This window comes from Plecotus auritus (genome assembly GCF_963455305.1).
Source record: "Plecotus auritus genome assembly, chromosome: 9".
NCBI lineage: Eukaryota > Metazoa > Chordata > Mammalia > Chiroptera > Vespertilionidae > Plecotus > Plecotus auritus.
In genome coordinates, this window is record NC_137783.1 from 50,266,261 (window position 1) to 50,285,217 (window position 18,957).

At 45.2% G+C, this 18,957-nt stretch overlaps 1 protein-coding gene across 10 annotated transcripts in view; it reads right to left on the reverse strand.

Annotated features, from left to right (window-relative positions):
• Positions 1–18,957, reverse strand: part of KCNMA1 (potassium calcium-activated channel subfamily M alpha 1) — a 719,040-nt gene that overhangs the window by 60,088 nt on the left and 639,995 nt on the right. For all 10 annotated transcript variants that reach the window (XM_080687587.1, XM_080687584.1, XM_080687583.1 and 7 more), the window contains 3 exons: positions 10,498–10,621; positions 6,704–6,928; positions 2,093–2,285 (listed from right to left, as the gene is read on the reverse strand). In XM_080687587.1, coding sequence (XP_080543713.1) covers positions 2,093–2,285; positions 6,704–6,928; positions 10,498–10,621 — 542 coding nt within the window. The remainder of the gene's footprint in view (positions 1–2,092; positions 2,286–6,703; positions 6,929–10,497; positions 10,622–18,957) is intronic.

The following is an 18,957-nucleotide window of genomic DNA, read 5'->3' on the forward strand; positions in this document are numbered from 1 at the left end:
AATACATTTACAGCACTGTACGTATTTATTGAAAAAAAAACAAAAAACAAAACCGTGTATACATGGACCCTTGCAGCACAAACCTCTCTGTTCAAGGGCCAATTGTATAAGTTGTGCATGAAGACTTTGATCCATGGACCTGGAAAATCCCAATGACTGGATTGGGAGGAAGTGGGCATGTTGGGGACAGGGGTGCTCTCCTGTACCTTCTGCTCAGCCCTCTCCACCCACAGGGAGCACTTCTGGCTCCACCTCCTACCCTTCCCCCTGCTGGTCCTGCCCAGAGAGGAACGTCTGGCCAGGTGGTCAGCATGTTCACTGGACCTGGATTTCTTAGTGTGAAGATTGATTGTGCCTTAAAGCCATGCACATGAGTTACCTGGGACCCTTAGAATTCAGCTTCCAACCCAGAAGGTCTGGGCTAGGCATGAGATTCTGCATTTCTAACAAGGTCCCTGGCAGTACCCCTACTGGGTTTGGAGAACCCACACAGAAGTACAAGTACTTAAAGGCACCTCATAGGCCAGCTTACTGTCTGCTCACAGCCTTGTCACCTCCACTCTCTGCCTCCCCAGCATGCAGCTGGATGGTAAGATCTGTCCTCAGAGCTTGGCATGTTGCCCTGCCCTGCGGGTACCACTGAGTTAGTGGACACCAAGATTAAGATGTGCAGGAAAGGTAGAGGATGAGAGAGTGGAGAGGTCCAAACTGGGCTTCTGCTGTCCCCATTAGGGTTAAGAAAAGAAGCCACTCTATTCTGAGTATGAAGAGGCTGACACCACCACTGGGAAGGCTGTGAGAGCAAGTCGAATGGGCCACCATTCGCCATTTCATTTGCAACACCAAGTGGAAGGCTCTCCAGAGCTTCACAGAAGATGCTGTGAGTCTCAGATGCCCAGAGAACCCCACTCCCCCGTCTCACTCCCCAGCACCAAAGCCGTGGTTCTTAGCAGGCTGCCCTGAGATCTGCTTGGAACCTCACATCTGCTAAGGTCTGGCTGCAGCTGCCTCCCTTTCTCTCCCCGTTCCAGGTCTCTCTCAGGCCCCGCTCTCACTGGCATACTCCAGTCCAGACCACATAAGGAAGAGGATTCAAGGAACTACCAGCCCTGGCCTCACACCAGATGTTAGAAGGAGGTGGTGGTGATGCAGAATTGGCACAGGACTACGCTGCGTGGAGCCGAGCTTTATCACGTCAATGCAATGGTGTCTACGCCCCAGCAGCTCTGGTTCCCATGGGCTGTGCTCCCTCTACATTGGCCCCTGGAATGATGGAAGTCAGGTCCTCCTCAGGCCCCCAGTGCCACCCATCCAGTAGACCACACATGACAATAATCCTACAGCTCAGGGCAATCCTACTCAGTGGTGCTTTGGGGAGAAAAATGCCTCCCAGCCTATCCTGCTGAGGCCCTAATTAGAAAGGCTGTTATGGGGTTTTTGTTGTGCTGCCTGCCTGCCACTCCTCGGTGACATCTTTGCTTGTAGCTACCTGCCCAGGATCCCAGGGAAAATGACAGGGGAGATTGGGGCAGAGCCGAGGTGGCATTTAGCTCTACTATGCTCCCTGTAGAGAACGCATGAGCTGATGAGCCCCACCTCTTGCTAAATGACTTTTGGTACCCACGCAGTCCCCTCTCTCCAGGGGCCACATTCCTTGGTTGGCATATAATCGCATAAAGCTTAACACCCCCGAGCAGCGACAACAATAGCAAAGTGTCATAGAGGTCAGTGGCAATGACATCTTCTGGGGAGAAACGCTGTGAATTGCTCAGCCATCGTCTTCAGTGCTCTGACATTTAGTTGGTGACCCTGGTCACAAAACCACCGTTTGGGAAGGCTGAGGGGTGGCGATGTAAAGGCTGGTTCATTCCCCAGGAAGGCAGCGTGCTCTGAGTGTGGGTCTTCCTGCCTGGGTCCTGGGATGGCCAGGAGAGGCAGCGCCTTCCCATTTTGAGCGCCACCGCAGTGACCGTGGGTTCCCCTGCCTGGCAGGCCAACGTGAGCCTCTGTGAATTACTGAGTGAAGGATATCCCTCTTGCCAGCCCTTGTCCCCTGCAGGCACAGGAGAGGACTATTACAGGCTGTCCTTACCTTGGGAATTCGCCTGCAAGACCCCGATGCTGTCATCAAACTGCATAGATTTGATGTTGAGTGACGCCAAGATGCATTCCTTGTCCTGCAGCGAAGTATCATCAATATTATTCTGATTGGCTGACAGGATAACGCACATGTCACAGAGGTTGATGTTGACGGCCCTTAAATCAGCCCGACTTAATGGCGTACCCTTTGGCAGAGAGGAAAGAAAAAAAAAATAGGAGAAGCAAAAGTGAGACCGAGGGACGAGAAGGAAAGAGAAAAAAAAACCAAAAACAACAAATTAAAGATCGTGCTGGAGCTGTGGGAAATTATTTAACAAGTATCTTCTTTATGCCTTGACATTAAGCTGGCCTAACTGCATTCAGGGGAATAGGAGCTGTGTGCTAATCTAAAGGGTAGTCGGTGCTGATGGCAGCATTTTAGGCTCACTCTCAATACTCAATCAAGCTATTACTAACAAACGAGGGAGGAATAATGCCAGGGTTCTACATCTCCTTCCTGCTGGAAATTGTCTTGATTTAAGGAACTGTCCTGTGGCAACCTCAGGCTTTCAGAACATAACGAGGGGGTGGGTTTCAAGTGCCTGTTTATTTAATAGCAGGTCACTTCTGTCACAAGCAAAAGACAGCAGCTCCAAGGAGAATTTCGGATGCAGGCAAGGGGAATGGCCAATGAGCAGTCGTGAGGAGATGGGGCTGAGACAAGGCTGCCCTTGGAGGATGTGGGAGGGGGGGCAGCTACGTGCATCTTGCAAAGGGGAGAGGGAAAGGAGTGAAGTTTCAGGTCATAGAATTTTATTGCATATTTTTAGCAGGAAAAAAAATTAAATAGCCTAATTGTCCAACAACATAGGAATGGCTAAACACGCCATGGGGCCTACATAGCATGGAGTCTACACAGCCAGGAAAGGGGCTGAAACCACTCTCCATGCGGGCATCGCCTCGGAAGAATCTCGCACAGAGGAATACATGGGAAAAGGGAAAAACAAGTTCTACACAATTTGAAAAGTATGACATCATTTATGTGAAAAGAATCCCACAAAATGAAACTATATGTTTATGAATTTATTTATAAAGATATGTACATTCAAAGAGAAAGTTCAGGAAAAATTTATACTACACTTATAACAGTAATTACCTCTGGGGAGAAGAATAAGATTGGGGTGAAGGGAAAAGTTTGGTTTTGATTTTACATACTTCTGTATCGCTTGATATTTTATAACAAGGTTGTGTTTGTATATTCCTAGTGTAATTAAAAATAAATAAAGTAGAAAACAATTTTTTAAAATCCTGAAACAACAAAATAATGGGGAGGGGAGGACAGATCAGGGCGGTGATGACAGAGAGGCCAGGAAGGCAACCACAGGTGAGGGGCGTGAACCCACTTGCTCTGTGTCCTCAAGAGGAGTCGCAGCAGGCCTCAGCAGGCCATCCGTGGCTGAGCGCCCAGGGACAAACCTCTGGAGCCCACACCCAGCCCCAGCCTCCTTGGTCCTCCAACTGCCATCCAGCCTCTGCTTTGCCTGCATGGAGACCTGAGTAGCCTTCGCCTACTGACTATGTAGGGCCAGGGTTTGCCAGCCGCCTTATATCTCTGGGTACCTTTCTCTAGTTCTCCTTCCTGGAAAAGGGGCCTTGAGAAGGTTGGACTTGGCTGCGGACATCAAGGCGATCAACCCTCTTTTATGACTTAGTGTCATTCATGATTATCTTCTCAGCCCCCAGGATATTGCCACAAGGTAGAGAAAAGGAGGAAGAGGCGTTCAGTACTGAAGGGCTGAGGAGCTACTCATTCCAGACTCTGGAGCATCATCTTTTGAGAGAAGGGGAAGGGTCCCCTCTCCTCCTGGGCTCTCTTGGTACAAAAGAAGTTAGACCAACTTCCTGAGTCACTATGTCAGTGCATAAGCCTCAACTGCCTGCATCCATATTCCTTTAATTTTCACCGTGTGGGGAATCAGCAGTAAATTGCGACATAAGACAATCCCTGCACAGCTGTATATGCGTGATTTCAAAATTCAAAAAATACAAATGGCATACATAAAAATCCTCTGTGTTTCTGGGGGCTGGCCCTCCCTGTGAGGCACTGTTTAAACAGTGAAATATATGCAGACAGAGAAGGGCCATTTTGTATAAATATGTGGTATTTGAGTATGCTAAATTGTTGAGTGTCTGAAAAGGACCTGCAAATACAAAAGCTCACTCATATAAATGCAGGCAGGTGGGTGGATGTGTACAAGGGCACGCAAAAGGAAACACACACACACACACACCCCAAATATTACATATACACAGACTCATATAACCCAGCAACATAATAAACTCCTCACAAGGTACTTTCAGACCCCAGTCCATGTACTCCCAGGGGCCTACGTGTAAGAGCCCACAGAGGAAGATAGTCATGGAAAAACAGAATCTAATCAACATCTAAAATTCGCAAGCTGTGTATCTGTTTACACTCTTCAACGTGAATGACTGGTTTTCTGCAGGTGACTATTTTTAATTACATGTGTTTATTAAGTCAGTGAGTTTTGGGCCCAGCATCCAAAAGATATCTGTCTATATTTTTCTCCTGTCTTTAAATATTTATGGAATACCTATCGTGCCAAGCATATGTAAGGATAAATGGTGGCTGCTGATGCATATTACTTGTGGGTAGTTTATTACATATTTATTGAATTATATTTCTTCATTGTTGTTGTTTTTTTTTCTTCTATTTTTGAGGTTCTGGAAGCTGAAAATAGAAATAATGAATTTCAGCTCCATAAGTGGGAAAAAAAAACCTAGCTTCCTAAAATGTAGCATCAAACTCATGTTCCTCAATTCCAGGGATGTGAACTTCCAAGAAAAATGTGTGGCGAACAAGTGATATTTGCATGAATGCGAGACATAGAGAATTGTATCAAATGTTGAAATGTACAACAATTTTTTAACATTTATGGCAAATATATTGATTAATAATTAGGAAGTAGTTCCAGCACTCGCAGATCATGTACACCCTGTCCTCACACTAAGTTGTAAAGTACAAAATTTTCCTTTTTCTAGATTTGGGTAGCAGTGTTTCATAATCAAGACTATCAGAGGTTGCCCAGCCTGTATGGCTCAGTGGTTTAGAGCATCGTCCCCGTGCACCAGAAGTTCTCGGGTTTGATTCCGGTCAGGGCATGTACCTGGGTTGCAGGTTCCATCTCCAGCCCCAGTTGGGGTGTGAGCAGGAGGCAATCAATTGATGTTTCTCTCTCACATAGATGTTTTTTTTCTCTCTCTCTCTCCCTCCCTTCCTTCCACTCTGTCTGAAATCGATGGAAAAAGATCTCTTCAGGTGAAGATAAAATCCTATATAATAAAAGCCTAATATGCTAAGTGTCTGGTCATCCAGTGACCAGTCAACTGTTGAACCAATCAAAGCGTAATATTCTAATGATATGCTAAGGCAGCTCAACTGCTTGCTATGACGTGCACTGACCATCAGGGGGCAGATGCTCCGACTGACCGGTAGGTTAGCTTGCTGCTGGATCCGGCCAATGGGGACTGAGCGAGATGGGCTGGACACACCCTGGAGCCCTCCCATGGCCCCTCTCTGGCTGGCCAACCTCCCACATCCCTCCCAGCTGGCCCAAAGGGGACTGGGCGAGACAGGGCTGGACACACCCTGGAGCCCTCCCGAGATCCTTCCCCTGCCCGATTGTGCAACGGTGGGATCCCTCAGCCTGGCCTGCACCCTCTTACAATCCAGGACCCCTTGGGAGATGTTGGAGAGCTGTTTTCAGCCCGATCCCACAGGCCACTCCCCCCAGGAGGGCGCCAGATGCAGGGCTCACAGCTGGTGAGCTCTGCTGCAGCATCGCGAGCCTCTCCTGATTGGGATGATTGGGCGCAATCCCACAGCAGGCACAGTGGGGCCAGGATGAGCAGGAGCAGCAGATAGGAGCTGTAGGTGGCGTTGGACTGCGGGTTTTGGCCTGATTCCCGCAGGCCACCCAGAGGGGCCCCACCCCGTGCACAAATTCGTGCACCGGGCCTCTAGTAAATAAATAAACAAAACAAACAAACAAAAAAAGAATATCACAGTCATACAGGCACACACACAAACCCAGGGAAACACACTGGGCTGCTAAATGAGTGAGGGGGAGAGGCTAATCAGCAGAAGGGGTCGGCCTTCATAGAGCAAAAATAAATAAAGAGCTCTGTTAAATACATTTAGCTAAGAACAGAATGTGGTACAATCAAGATTCCCCCATAAATAAAATGATATAAATAGTTCCATAAGTAAAGTCTGCTCTAAGCATCATGCTATCGAACAGCACTAGGACTGGGTAGGCATGAGAGAGTGTTTAGACACTGACATGGTTAATACATTTGATACCAGCTAAACTACATGTCTGAGGAGCGACTGAACTGGGCTGCAAATTCCTTTTAATAAGGTCCCCCAGGGTTTGGATATTCCTAGACAGAGCATAGTGGAAGGGCTGAGTCCTTAGGCCCATAACCAGATAAAGAAGCAGAGGCGTGATCAAAGCTCCAACTATTATATTCATCTGGGATTTTTTGTGTATGAAAGGAATTTTAAAAAAACCCACCATCAATAATGTGACCTTGGACTTACAGGCAATATGGACACTTTGGGGAAGTTGTGAAGCGTCTCCCATTCCCGCTTGAGGTACTCAATGGAGCCCACGAACACGATGTGCTTGAGCTCATGGTAATGAAAGTTGCTGGCGCGGAGTGGCATCACCAGGTTCCGGAGGCCAATCAGGGCTGAGCTGACATCGCCAAAAATGCAGACCACCACGTGGCCACTCAGGACGGTCATGGCAGCTTCACTTCGAGTCTGCAGCAGGGAGAAGTGCATGAGCATCCAAGAGGAGACCTCCTCAGGTTATGGTAAGAACTAAAAGAATCGCCTGGTTGGCATGGCTTGGTAGTCGAGCATCAACCTATGAACCAGGAGATCATGGTTCAATTCCCAATCAGGGCACATGCCCAAGTTGCAAGCTCGATCCCCAGTGTGGGGCGTGCAGAAGGCAGCCAATCAATGATTTTCTCTTATAGCTGATGTTTCTATCTCTCTCTCCCTCTCCTCTCCCTTCCTCTCTGAAATCAATAAAAACATATTTTAAAAATAACTAAAAAATCATGAGTGTAAAGGATAGAGCAAACACACACAGCAAGCACTTGTTGAGTGCTTACTATCTGATATTATATGCTATAATTTTTATCTCAACAATGTTATACACATGCTATATATATTTATAATTTGAGTATGTGTGTATCTATCACACTAGGTATACTAAATATATTGAAACATATACCTGCACATACCACTACATTTTTTATAAAAGATTTTAAAAAGATATGCCATACATGCCTATGAGCAGATCTTTCTTAATGGTTTTCAGGGGGGAAGTCAGAGGAAACAGCGATATTTATGTTATTTGGAAAGGGAAGACTTAGTTTCTATTGAATTGTTGATAAAATGAGCTGTGTTTTTGCCCTGGCCAGGTGGATCAATTGGTTGGTGGGTCAGTCTGTACACAAAAAGGTTGCAGGTTCGATTTCTGGTCAGGGCATATACTTAGGTTGTGGATTTGATCTCTGGTCTGGCATGTGTGGGAGGCAACCGATCAATGTTGGTTTTTGTATGTGTGTGTGTTTCTCTCTCTAAAAATCAATTTAAAAAATAATATCCTCTGGTGAGGATTTTTTTTAAAAAAAAGAGAGAGAGCTGTGTTTTCTACCTCTCTTGCTGAGATGAGGATAAAATGGTCAGATCCTATATTGGTCTCAAGAAATGTGAGTTCTTAGTTCTAGACTCCTCCGTGAAATTCTAAGTACATCATTGCATCAATAGGTAGAACAGAATATCCTAAGCCACGGATTAGCAAAGTATGGCCCACAGGCCAAATCTGGCCCACCACCAACTTTTGTATGTCCATGGCTGGTGAGCTAAGATTGATTTCTATATTTTAAAATGGTTGGAAAAAAACAAAAGAAGAATATTTCACAATCTGTGAAAACTATATGAAATTCAAATTCCAATAAAATTTTATTACAACATGCCAAGACCGGTTTGGCTCAGTGGATAGAGCGTCGGCCTGTGGACTGAAAGGTCCCAGGTTCGATTCCAGTCAAGGGCATGTAACTTGGTTGTGGGCACATCCCCAGTGGGAGGTGTGCAGGAGGCAGCTGATCGATGTTTCTCTCTCATCGATGTTTCTAACTCTCTATCCCTCTCCCTTCCTCTCTGTAAAAAATCAATAAAATATATTTAAAAAAAAAATTATTACAACACAGCAGATTTTATTCATCTAGGTCTTGCCAATGGTTGTTTTTACATTGTAATGGCAAAGTTGATTAGCTGTGACAGAGACCGTATGCCCAACAAAACCTAAATTATTTATTATATGACCCTTTACAACTGACCCCTGTCCACTGCAACCTTGGGGTCTCCAGCAGCATGCCTGGAGTGGCTCACCTGTGTAGTTACCAGAGGAAGATTCCCCAAAATCATTAAAAAGATCTAGAGCAAGATTGACAAGAGAAACAACAGCCTTGGTCTTCCCCAACCTCTGACCTGAATCTATAAAGGAGACAAATGAAAGAATCAAATGACTCCCATCAGAAGAGGACATCAGCTTCCCAGGAAACGCCACGTTAGCCACTGCTGGTGGTTTCGCTCACTCTTGGTAAAGAGAACAACACACGAAGGCCAGCTGTGGGCCTTTGTCTGCCTCTCCTTCTGGCCCAATACCTCCCATCTTGCCTGCCTGCCTGTCCGTCCACCCACTGAATGCCTGAGTAGCCCCACGTGGCTTATAATGCTTTGGGGAGGCATATTAATGCCCACTGCACATATCAAACTCTGTTCCACTTAATCCCTAGAACTGACCCGTGTATTGATTGTTTAAATGCCAATATTGCAATTCATGACAATGTCAGGGTTATTATAGTAACCCCCAAGGAGGGGAAGAAGCTAGCTTTTACTCCCTGATCGTTAGACTAAAATAGGGGCTGTTGCCATTATTGGTTTCCCTCTGTAATAGCACAGGAACACCTAAGACACCGGCTGTAAGAAATGTTTCATAAACTGTGGCCAAGGGGGACCCACTGGGAGTCACAGCCCACATCACCACCTCATGAAGTAGACCTGGAGTTGATTATCTTGGCTGCAAGAAAGTGTGTGTGCTTGGGTACCACCAGCAGAGGGTCAACTAGATTGTAAGGTGCTGTGATGGGGCTCCTAATTATTTTGAATTGCCAGACCACCTGGGAGCTAGCTCCCTTCAACAAGCCCGAGGAATCCAAACTGGGTCCAGAGGAGGGAACAGGGCATCTAGAATAGGGAGGTGGGGAAGGCACCATTTAGCAGAGTGGCTGAGGGATGTCCCAGATGCTGACCCCAGAAACTTAGATCAGCCACAACCCCACCTGGAGTACCTTGTAAAAGTACTCAGCCCCAGAGAATCTGATTTTGCCACTTTTAAGACCCACTGGAGAATTGATTCACACATGCATCCTGTGTCTGCCTCGCATGCTACAAGGCCCTACTCAAGCTGGGCCTTAATGGTCTCAAACCCATGGAAGCACAACCTGTTTATATCCAATAAGACTTCCTGGACACTGAAATGCATGCCAGGCTTCTCCCTGAAATTTGAATAGCACTTTGTGCCTCTAAACATGTAGCTTTAAATGTATTGTTTCATGGTTATATTTTATGTTTTCTCTCCAATTAAGATTATAACTTCCTTAAGATTGAGGCCATCTCATTAGTAGCACTATTTGTCATCATCAGCACACCACCTGTCTACACTCTGTGCTAAGAAGGATCACCAATATGCGGAGCTATTACCTAAATGCACACAAACTACTGTTATATACACATAACAATACAGGCAGTATTCAGATTTTTTCATGGCATTTAACAGTAGCAATGATAACAATAAGTAGCTTTGTTGAGTTATATATTGGGCTTTAGTTTTCACTACAACCCTATGAGTTATGGTCATTCCCATCTCATTTTCTTACAGATAAGAGAACTGAAGTGCAAGGAGGTCAAGTGACTTGTCCATGTCCGTGCGCCTGCTAAAAAGCACAGGCAGGCTCTGGCCCCAGAGCCACACCCACAGAAGTGAGGGTACATAAGTTTTCCCATGATGCCTTTCATAAGCATGCGATCCTATTGTAATGACTCCATAAATATTCAGAGATAGCAAATTCTACTCTTGGTTCATGTTCTTATGAGAGTCCTAGCTGCTTCAATATGTGTCCTTAATTTTAATTATTAAAAGTAATTAGCACAAGGGGCTGAGTTATCCCACTCTGCAGTCAGAGAAACCACTGCCCTAGTGAATGTAGCTTGGGACAAAAGCGGGCTGCATTGATTTGTGGTCTGTCACTCACCAGGATGACTTTCTCTATCTCCTTGGGTGCACACCAGTGAAACATCCCAGTAGAGTCGTACTTCTTCACATTGGAGTCCATGTTGTCAATCTGATCATTGCCGGGAATTAACAAGGGGTCATGCCTGGGGAGAAAAGGACAGGAAAGTCGAAGTGGAAAATGTGATAAATTATAAATGAAAAGTGCCCCGAGTTCCATGGTGGAGGAGATGAAGGATGCAGAGAACATGGTTGTCACTGAAAGCCATTCTTGTACTTGCAAACCCATCCTTTGAAAGACAACTGCCTCAAACCACCAGCATCTGGAATGCAGGAGACCTTTGTCAGGTAATAATTCTGCCATTCTCTCCTACTCCTCTTCACGTTATTTTGTGGATTTGGTCTCCCTTTTTATGAAGAGGTCACTCTTGGTCCTCCTCTCATTTGACCAGCTATCCAATTTCTCCAGTGCGCGCATGTGCATGCATACACACGCACAGTTGGTTGTTAGCATTGGCAATGAAGAGGAAGGAATAGGAACAGGGTTTCAATGCTGACTGACTGGCATGAGGATGGAAAGCCAATTACTCGCTCTTTCTGACTACAACTTCTGACGTGATTCTCTTCGCAGTAAAAGCTTTAACAGGCTGCACTTTAAATATTTTAGCAATTTGCCCAATCAGATTTTGCTCTCCCCAGCTGAAGCCCTTTAAAGATTCAGCAGCATGTCACTTCAGAGCAGACTGACTACCAAACGCCCACATCTGGAATACATAATTGCAACACTCTCTCTCCTTGCCTTGACAACTGCATTTGCACCAACTGTCCAATAGTGCTCCCCCCACCCCAGCTTCACCTCCCAACTGCAGCATCCCTGCATGAGAGCCTCTAGCTCAGACGCATCTTAATACACTGGTCTTGAATTCTCAGGGCTGCATTCACCCTCTCTCGCCTTGTTACTAGTGGAAAAGGAGGAGTCCTCCCCTCCAATGGATTGGCAGAGCCATACCGACATCCTTAAGCATTGCAATAGAACCAGGCAGGTCTAACGCGTTTGCAGCATAAGAAACACACTCCTGCGTGTTGGGCAATATCTGTGTCCAGATTCTGTCTCTAATAGTGGTTCTGTGCCTCAGGTTTGGGCTGGGTCATTTGGGTTGCCAAAACAATGACCACTATAATTGGAACAATGTCCCAGGCATCCCTGCAGTGGAGCTATTTTTCCTGAACAATATTGTCCATTCAAGATCTAAAATATAAGTAGGTTTACATTCCAGATATTTACTGTAAAGTGATTTTACTTTTTAAGTAATCTACTTCAAACATCAAAGGGTGACATTATTTCTCCCTCTGAACTTTTCCTGACACTTCTCACTTATATGTTCACAATGCAGACAGTGGGGCAGCCATCTCTCCTACATGGTCCACAGACCTAGAGTTACACTTTCAGGATGTCCACCATGACCATCTCAGCCTCCCACCCAACTTAGGATGGGAAAGCTCTGACTGTATTTATTTATTCCTGAGAATTTGTTTCCAGGCTGTGCCAAATGACACCAACCATGTGACACAACCCTGCAAAGTTATCTCCAATGAACATACTAAATTATGATAGGAACTGTCATGTAGGGTCCTAAAGGAGAAGAACACCGCCCCCCCTTGGAATAGCATCTCAGTGGCTGGGTATTTGAGAGGTCTTGAGGTGTTGTAAACCACCAGGCTGCCTTTCAGATACTGAACTCAGTCAAAAATGAAATAAGGCAGTTTCTGATAAAAACTGGTGTCAGATTAGGGCAAGAGCAAAGTTTGAATTTTTTGTCCTTGAAGAATGTGTAATTGTTCTATATTTATCTACTCTCTTGGACAAGTAGATGGGCAGATACCACCATAGAGGAAAGGCTTGAGAAAATAAGCAGAATGAACTCTTGCAAGAGGGTCTTAATAAAGTTGACCTGAACATAAAGAGTCCTATTTACTGGTTGGAGAAGGAAAATTATCTCAGGAAAGTCTAAGACCCGCCCCCAATGCATTCAGGAATTAAAAGATTCTCAGCAAGCAAGCCAGTGATATAGCAAGCTGACCAAAATTCCTTTTAGACAATATGTGTCTTCGGAGAGAGGACACACATCTTGTTTCTTTCTCTTTCTGGAAAGAAATCATTCCTTGGTAACACTGGCCTCCAACCCCCATCTTAGAAAAGTAAATAAACAAGCCTTATGATCAATTACTCCTCAATGAGAGGAAAAAGGACAGCTTTTTAATGACATGACTCACTAACGGGAGTGAGGGTTTGGGGACACCAGGTATAATTTGACACCAGGGCTGCAAGCTGGGTGGCACTGGGACACCAGAAGCACCTGGGAGGTCTCAGCAGAGTGCCATGCTGCACCCTGTCTCCTTACACGTCTTTTGGCTGGCCTAGCTCATTTAAGGATAAACATCCAGAATTTTCCTCAAAGGGTCAGATCTGAGAACCACCAAAATCCTCCCAGAACGAATGTATTTCATTTTCTGACCAGCTATGGCACCTGGAATCTGAACTTTGGTTTCTTGACTCAGCAAAGCAACCAATAAACATAAATCCCCTGTTCTGAGCCAGGAATCTAAGACACTGAAATGGGCAGGACACAGTCCCTCATCAAAGACAGGGTCGTACATAACAGAAAATGCCAATCAATAGTGACACACCGTGGTAAGTGTCATAGCAAAGCAATGTACAAGGTGGTATGAGAACACCAAAAGCATAGCTGTTAATTGCCTGGCATTTGAATTACATTAAGGAAGGCTTCATGGGAAAGGTAACATTTGACCTAAGCTCTGGAAGGTGGAAGGAATCTCAGCGTATTTTAATTGTTGATCCGTTAGTAGCCATTAAGACCATCTCAGAGAATTGAGGCCCAAATTAAAAAAAAAAAAAACAACAAAAACAAAAATGGCACCTAAAACCATGGTGGCAGATGTCAGCTATGGTATTACCTAACCTGGGTATAGTGGACTTGGGCCAGGCACACTAGCTGCCCCCAGATGTGAATGACGATCCAGTGGGGGATGGATCAACTGATTGAGTATGACCGACCGAGAGCAGACGAGGAACAATGCATGCTATGTAGGTAGAACAAACACCAAGTTTCCAAAAAGGAGAAATGTTATAAAAATTGAAGCTTTTTCAAAAGCGAAATGAGATGCTTCCCAAGGCAGTGGATTTCTCACCACTTGAGACATTCCAGAGGAGCTGGTGATATAGAGAGTTTTATGACAGAGGTCGGGTAAGCCCAGAAGACCTTAAAAGTTTGAAGCAGTGTGTTCTCGTTAGGCAAAGAGGTGGCTAGGAGGATTTTGAAATATTGAACCACTATTGGGCATCGACAAACCAAGGGCATTGAGCAAGCGAAGAAAAGTTGTTGGCGTAAAGATGAGCACTAAGAATGTGGAAGACTGACAACTGTCATGGTGCCATTAAGGCTAGAGCTGGTCCTCACTCACAGAATTCCACAGCTGGGAGGAAGCTTGGAGCGTGGTTCATTCCAGCAACATGAGACACTGAACTACTTTGGTCCAGACAGGATAAATTTTTTTTTTTAAATATATTTTATTGATTTTTTTACAGAGAGGAAGGGAGAGGGACAGAGAGTTAGAAACATCAATGAGAGAGAAACATCGATCAGCTGCCTCCTGCACACTCCCTACCGGGTATGTGCCTGCAACCAAGGTACATGCCCTTGATCGGAATTAAACCCGGGACCCTTGAGTCCGCAGGCCGATGCTCTATCCACTGAGCTAAACCAGTTAGGGCAGGATAAATTTCTTTACCATGTCTTTCCCATAGCGATTTCAAGTGTTACGTTGGCTTATGCTGGGAAGAGAGCTTTGACATTGGTGAAGACTGAAGAAACAGTTGTCCATGGAACTTCTATATCTAAATTGAGGTTTTGGAAGTGTATCCATAGAAGCAAGTCCAAGCATTTGCCACTGAGCACAGCCAACACTGACAAGGTCAGGACCAGGAGAGGAACAGGGAGTTTGTTGCATATGGAAAAGAGGACCAACAGAAGCATCCCCGAACCAAGCATCCAGCATCAAGGGTTAACAAAATGACAAAGAGAACGACTTCCACGGGCTCTCAGACAACTCCACAATTAACACTTAGCTGGATAAAACCCAGAACGAGTAAGAGACACTGCCTTGCACGTCCTAATTATTTTATGTATTTTCTCAACTCACAAGGTAATCCCAAATCCCCTACAATGCATGAACTCATGTCTCATCGGTTACTTACTACTTAGTCAATGCATATGCCTTATTTTAGGGTAACAGAAACTCCATGAGGTGAGGTATATCTGCTGCTATATAGGGCTGAATTATTAAGGGCTGAATTGCTTCCCCCACAAAGTCTGTATGTTCAATTCCTATCCCCAGCACCTCAGAATGTGACAGCATTTTGAGGTGTGGTCTTTAAAGAGGTAATTAATTTAAAAGGAGGTCATTAGGGTAGGTCTGAATACCATATAACTGGTGTCCTTATAAGAAGAGGAAATTTTGACACAGATACCTACAAAGGGAAGACGATTTGAAGACTTGGGGATAAGAGAGCCGTCTACGAGCCAAGGAGAGCAACCTGGTATAGATCCTTTGTCCACGGCCTGAAGGAACCAACACAGCCAACATCTCGACTGAGGGCTTCCAGATTCCAGAACCATGAGAAAATATTTTGTTGTGGTATCCAGTCTGTGATACGTCGCTACGGCAGCCCTAGAAAACTCATACAACAGCTCAGCTGAGAGAAGAACAGGCCCAATGTGTCCAGTATCACCCCACTGATGGCCCTGGCTGCCCTTCTTGCACCTTAGTCTCACCTGTTCACTTAAGGGAGAAGAGCATCTTATCATCAGTTTATGAATGGAAATATACCAAATATACACAATATCTTATTCAAAGAGCTTGGGCCTGTGTCCTTGTCCTCACCACCATAACCCACCATCCCCACCATTCATACATACTTAGATCTACTCTACCCAAGTGGGAACTTCTCTCTGGTCTTTAACTTATACCCGAATTTGAGGAGCAATACCTACGAGAGCCCAACTCAACAAAAAGAGGAAGTCCAGACTCTTGCCAGTTTATTTGTTCAGTAGAACCAAGAGTCTCTCTCCAAAGAGAGTGGTTTGGGGGTAGATACCCTGCAGGACACACATATTTCCTCAGTGACAATGTAGCATAATGGCTCCAGCACCAAAATGTCTGTCTTCCAGTCTTAGCTCATCTCCTACTTGCTACAGTGTGCCTTGCCTCAGTTTCTTCACCTATAAAATGGGAGTATCAATCACCGTCATTACTTAATGGGTTCAGCTTGAGGATTATACGAGTAAAGTCCTGTCATGCACGTTTGTATGCGTGAGAAACAGAGGGTAAGTATTGTTGCTAAGGTGGCACAGGGAGTGAGTGGGCGGACAGGGAAGGCTTTGGATTGAGAGGTCTCCTGACTGAAAGCCAGTATGCCCCCATCCCGCCCCTCCCGCTTGCAGGAAGCAGCTGGACCTTGTTCACTCTCCTTGGCAGTGTCCTAGGCCACTGTGCCCTAAGCTGCAAAGACAGGGAGACCAACACCATGAGAATTTATGAAAAGCACAGCTGGCATGAATAATCGGTGGGGAATGGCCCCATGAGCCCTTGTCAGGATGCTGTGCTCAGAGGAGACTCAATCATCAGTCAGGAAGGGGGAGCTTTTGCCTGCCCCAATGTCTGAAGGCTCCCTTTAGGAATACTACATTATTATTTTTTTTAGCAAATAAGGAGCCCCAGTACCTTAAATGTTTCATATCTATACTTGAATCTCAGCTCACATGTTCAAAGTCCACAGCTAAAATTAAGCAAATTAATTAATTAATTAATTAATAATAAAATTAAGCATGCCCGACTTCAAATAAAGAAGAAGAGATTACTGTTTTGAGGTTCTGTGGAGCAAGGAATGCCACTTGCCATCAATTAATCTCAGGAAGTGAGCTAAATGCCCTGCTACAGCAGAAACCCCAGAAAGCTTGCCTTGGAGACAACAGCCTAAAGCAAAACCACAAATCCCTTTTCTAGCAAACCTGCTGTGAGGAGGCTGTTATATTTTAAAGTTCCCCTTACAGGCAAATAAAGCAAAGCCCAGTTTTGTGTTTTTTTTTCTGTGGCAGTGGGTTCAACACTGGATTTCAGAAATTTACATTAAAGTAAGAGAAATCAAACAAACAAAAAGTTATGAAAGAGAAAAACAACCAGATTGTTTTAAAATTGTATCCTTTCTCTCACTTGAGTTTCTGGATCTCATTTCTCAGCACATAAGACCACTCCTGTCACCACAAGCATCCCATTTAGACTGCGGCCCACACTGTGGTGGTCTACCTGGGAAATGCAGGCTTGGGAAAAGGGCAAGTTTTTCATCTGTCTACAGGCTTTTCATCCAAATGGTAAATACTAGTTTTTTTGTTTGTTTGTTTTAAATATCTTTTTATTTCAGAGAAGAAGGGAGAGGGAGAGAGATAGAAACATCAATGATGAGAGAGAATCATTGACTGGCTGCCTCCTGCACACCCTCCACTGGGGATCGAGCCTGCAACCCGGGCATGTGCCCTGACCAGGAATCAAACTGTGACCTCCAGGTTCATAGGTCGATGCTCAACCACTGAGCCATACCGGCCAGGTGCAAATACTAGTTTGATTGAGTATGTATTATGTCAGGCACTATAAGGACATTTCTGAGGCCTCAAAATTTGCTTCAAATGTTCTGCCTGAAGCTGCCCTCCTAGTTGTCTCCCTTCCTGTAGCTCCTAAAAAAGTGAGCCACCCTCTTCTGGCGATAATGTTTGCATATCAGCCTCACCCTTTAGGTGGTGCCCCTTTGAAGGCAGCAAATTCCTATTTCACTCTTTGATGTATTTCCAGAGCCCAGCAGAAGACACAGTATATGCTCAATAAATAACCAACTAACAAAAGGAGCTAATAAATAATTTCTACCCTCTGAACGCTTTTTAATGAGTCAATGGAAACTCATCTGGCTTTTTATGGAGATCAGAAAATGTGCCCAGTGAGCTCCCACTCACCTTCGATATCTTGCGACAATTCTTTTTGAGAACAACAAGGATCTTGCACTATTTTTCCCTTTACAGGGACTGTATCTGAAGTAGGGCTTCGTGATCTGAAGGGAGACTCTGAAATGTCTCTAACAAGTCAGGCTGCCTGGAGTGTGCCTGGAGCCAGCGGATGTGACTGTCAGCAGGGAGGACTCGCTTCTGATGTCCAATGGTAGTCAAGACAGGTATTCTTAATTAAGTAACTATTTAGTGCTCCAATGCCAAGTCTGGACACTCCTGGGAGGAGGCCCCTGTCACTGCAGGCTGCTCTCACTGTCCTGACTCATGTAAGCAGTGGTTCTCGAGGTGTCTCCCACACCAGCTGCATCAGCATCGCTTGGGAGCTTGAGAGAAATGCCAATTCCCCGGCCCAGCCCAGACTGACTGGATAAAGCTCTGCTTTAACAAGGTGCTCTATGATCCCGACACACGCTCAAGCTTGAGAGCCATTGCTATAAAGCTTTGCCCAGACGGAGAAATTATGTGGTGAGTCAATCCTACCAAGGTTGGCCACTGTTGGCAATATGCAGACTGGAAGTCCATGGTTCTATTCAGCAAGGCCAGGGCTCGAGTGAAGCAAGCGAGGGCCTAGGTGCACAATTTAAGGAGGAGCCACATATATCTCACTTCAGTCCTGACCCTCCTACTCAAATGCAAATGATAGGACTGGTGACCAAAGCAGCTCCAGGTGGCCTACCCTGTGACTCTCTAGAACTGGAAAGTTTGAGTCAACACTTGATGGGGATCGTTACCCAGGATACCGCACAAATGACTCTCTCTTGCTGACTTCCATATCAATGAGCTAATCAGCAAATAAACATAAAAAGCAAATAAAATATTAGTTTTTGTAAAATGCAATACTTTTGTTTCCTCACCCTCCCCTCTTCCACTCCATAGAAGGCAATACGGAAGTTAGTAACTGAGTCCTCGAATGGAATGTTCCAGAGTCTCTGGCTGTGCTGGCTACAGGAGACTGGAGAAGATCTCAGGTGTCACCTCAAAGGGGCTCATATTGGGTTTTCAGCAGCATAAATGATCTGCCTCATTCTGGGGTGCATTTTGTTTCTGGGTGTACAGTATTTGCTACTATGTTGCAAGGATCCTCCTTCAATCATCTCTCCTGAGTGGTGGCTGCCCACTATCCCTGTCCTCATCTCCCACCAAGTGACCATCCCTGGAATCACCTTGAAAACACCTTCACGCCAGGCTCTAGCCACTTTACCAAAACTAGAGTCCGTTTCACCTTAGTTACATTATTTTTTCTGCCTAACAGGTAAACAATAAAGAACTACGGGCCACCTAATGTGTCACATTCTGTTAGTCAGCCACCATTCTCCAAGGGAGAAGGGAATTACTGCCTTTGTGTTGGG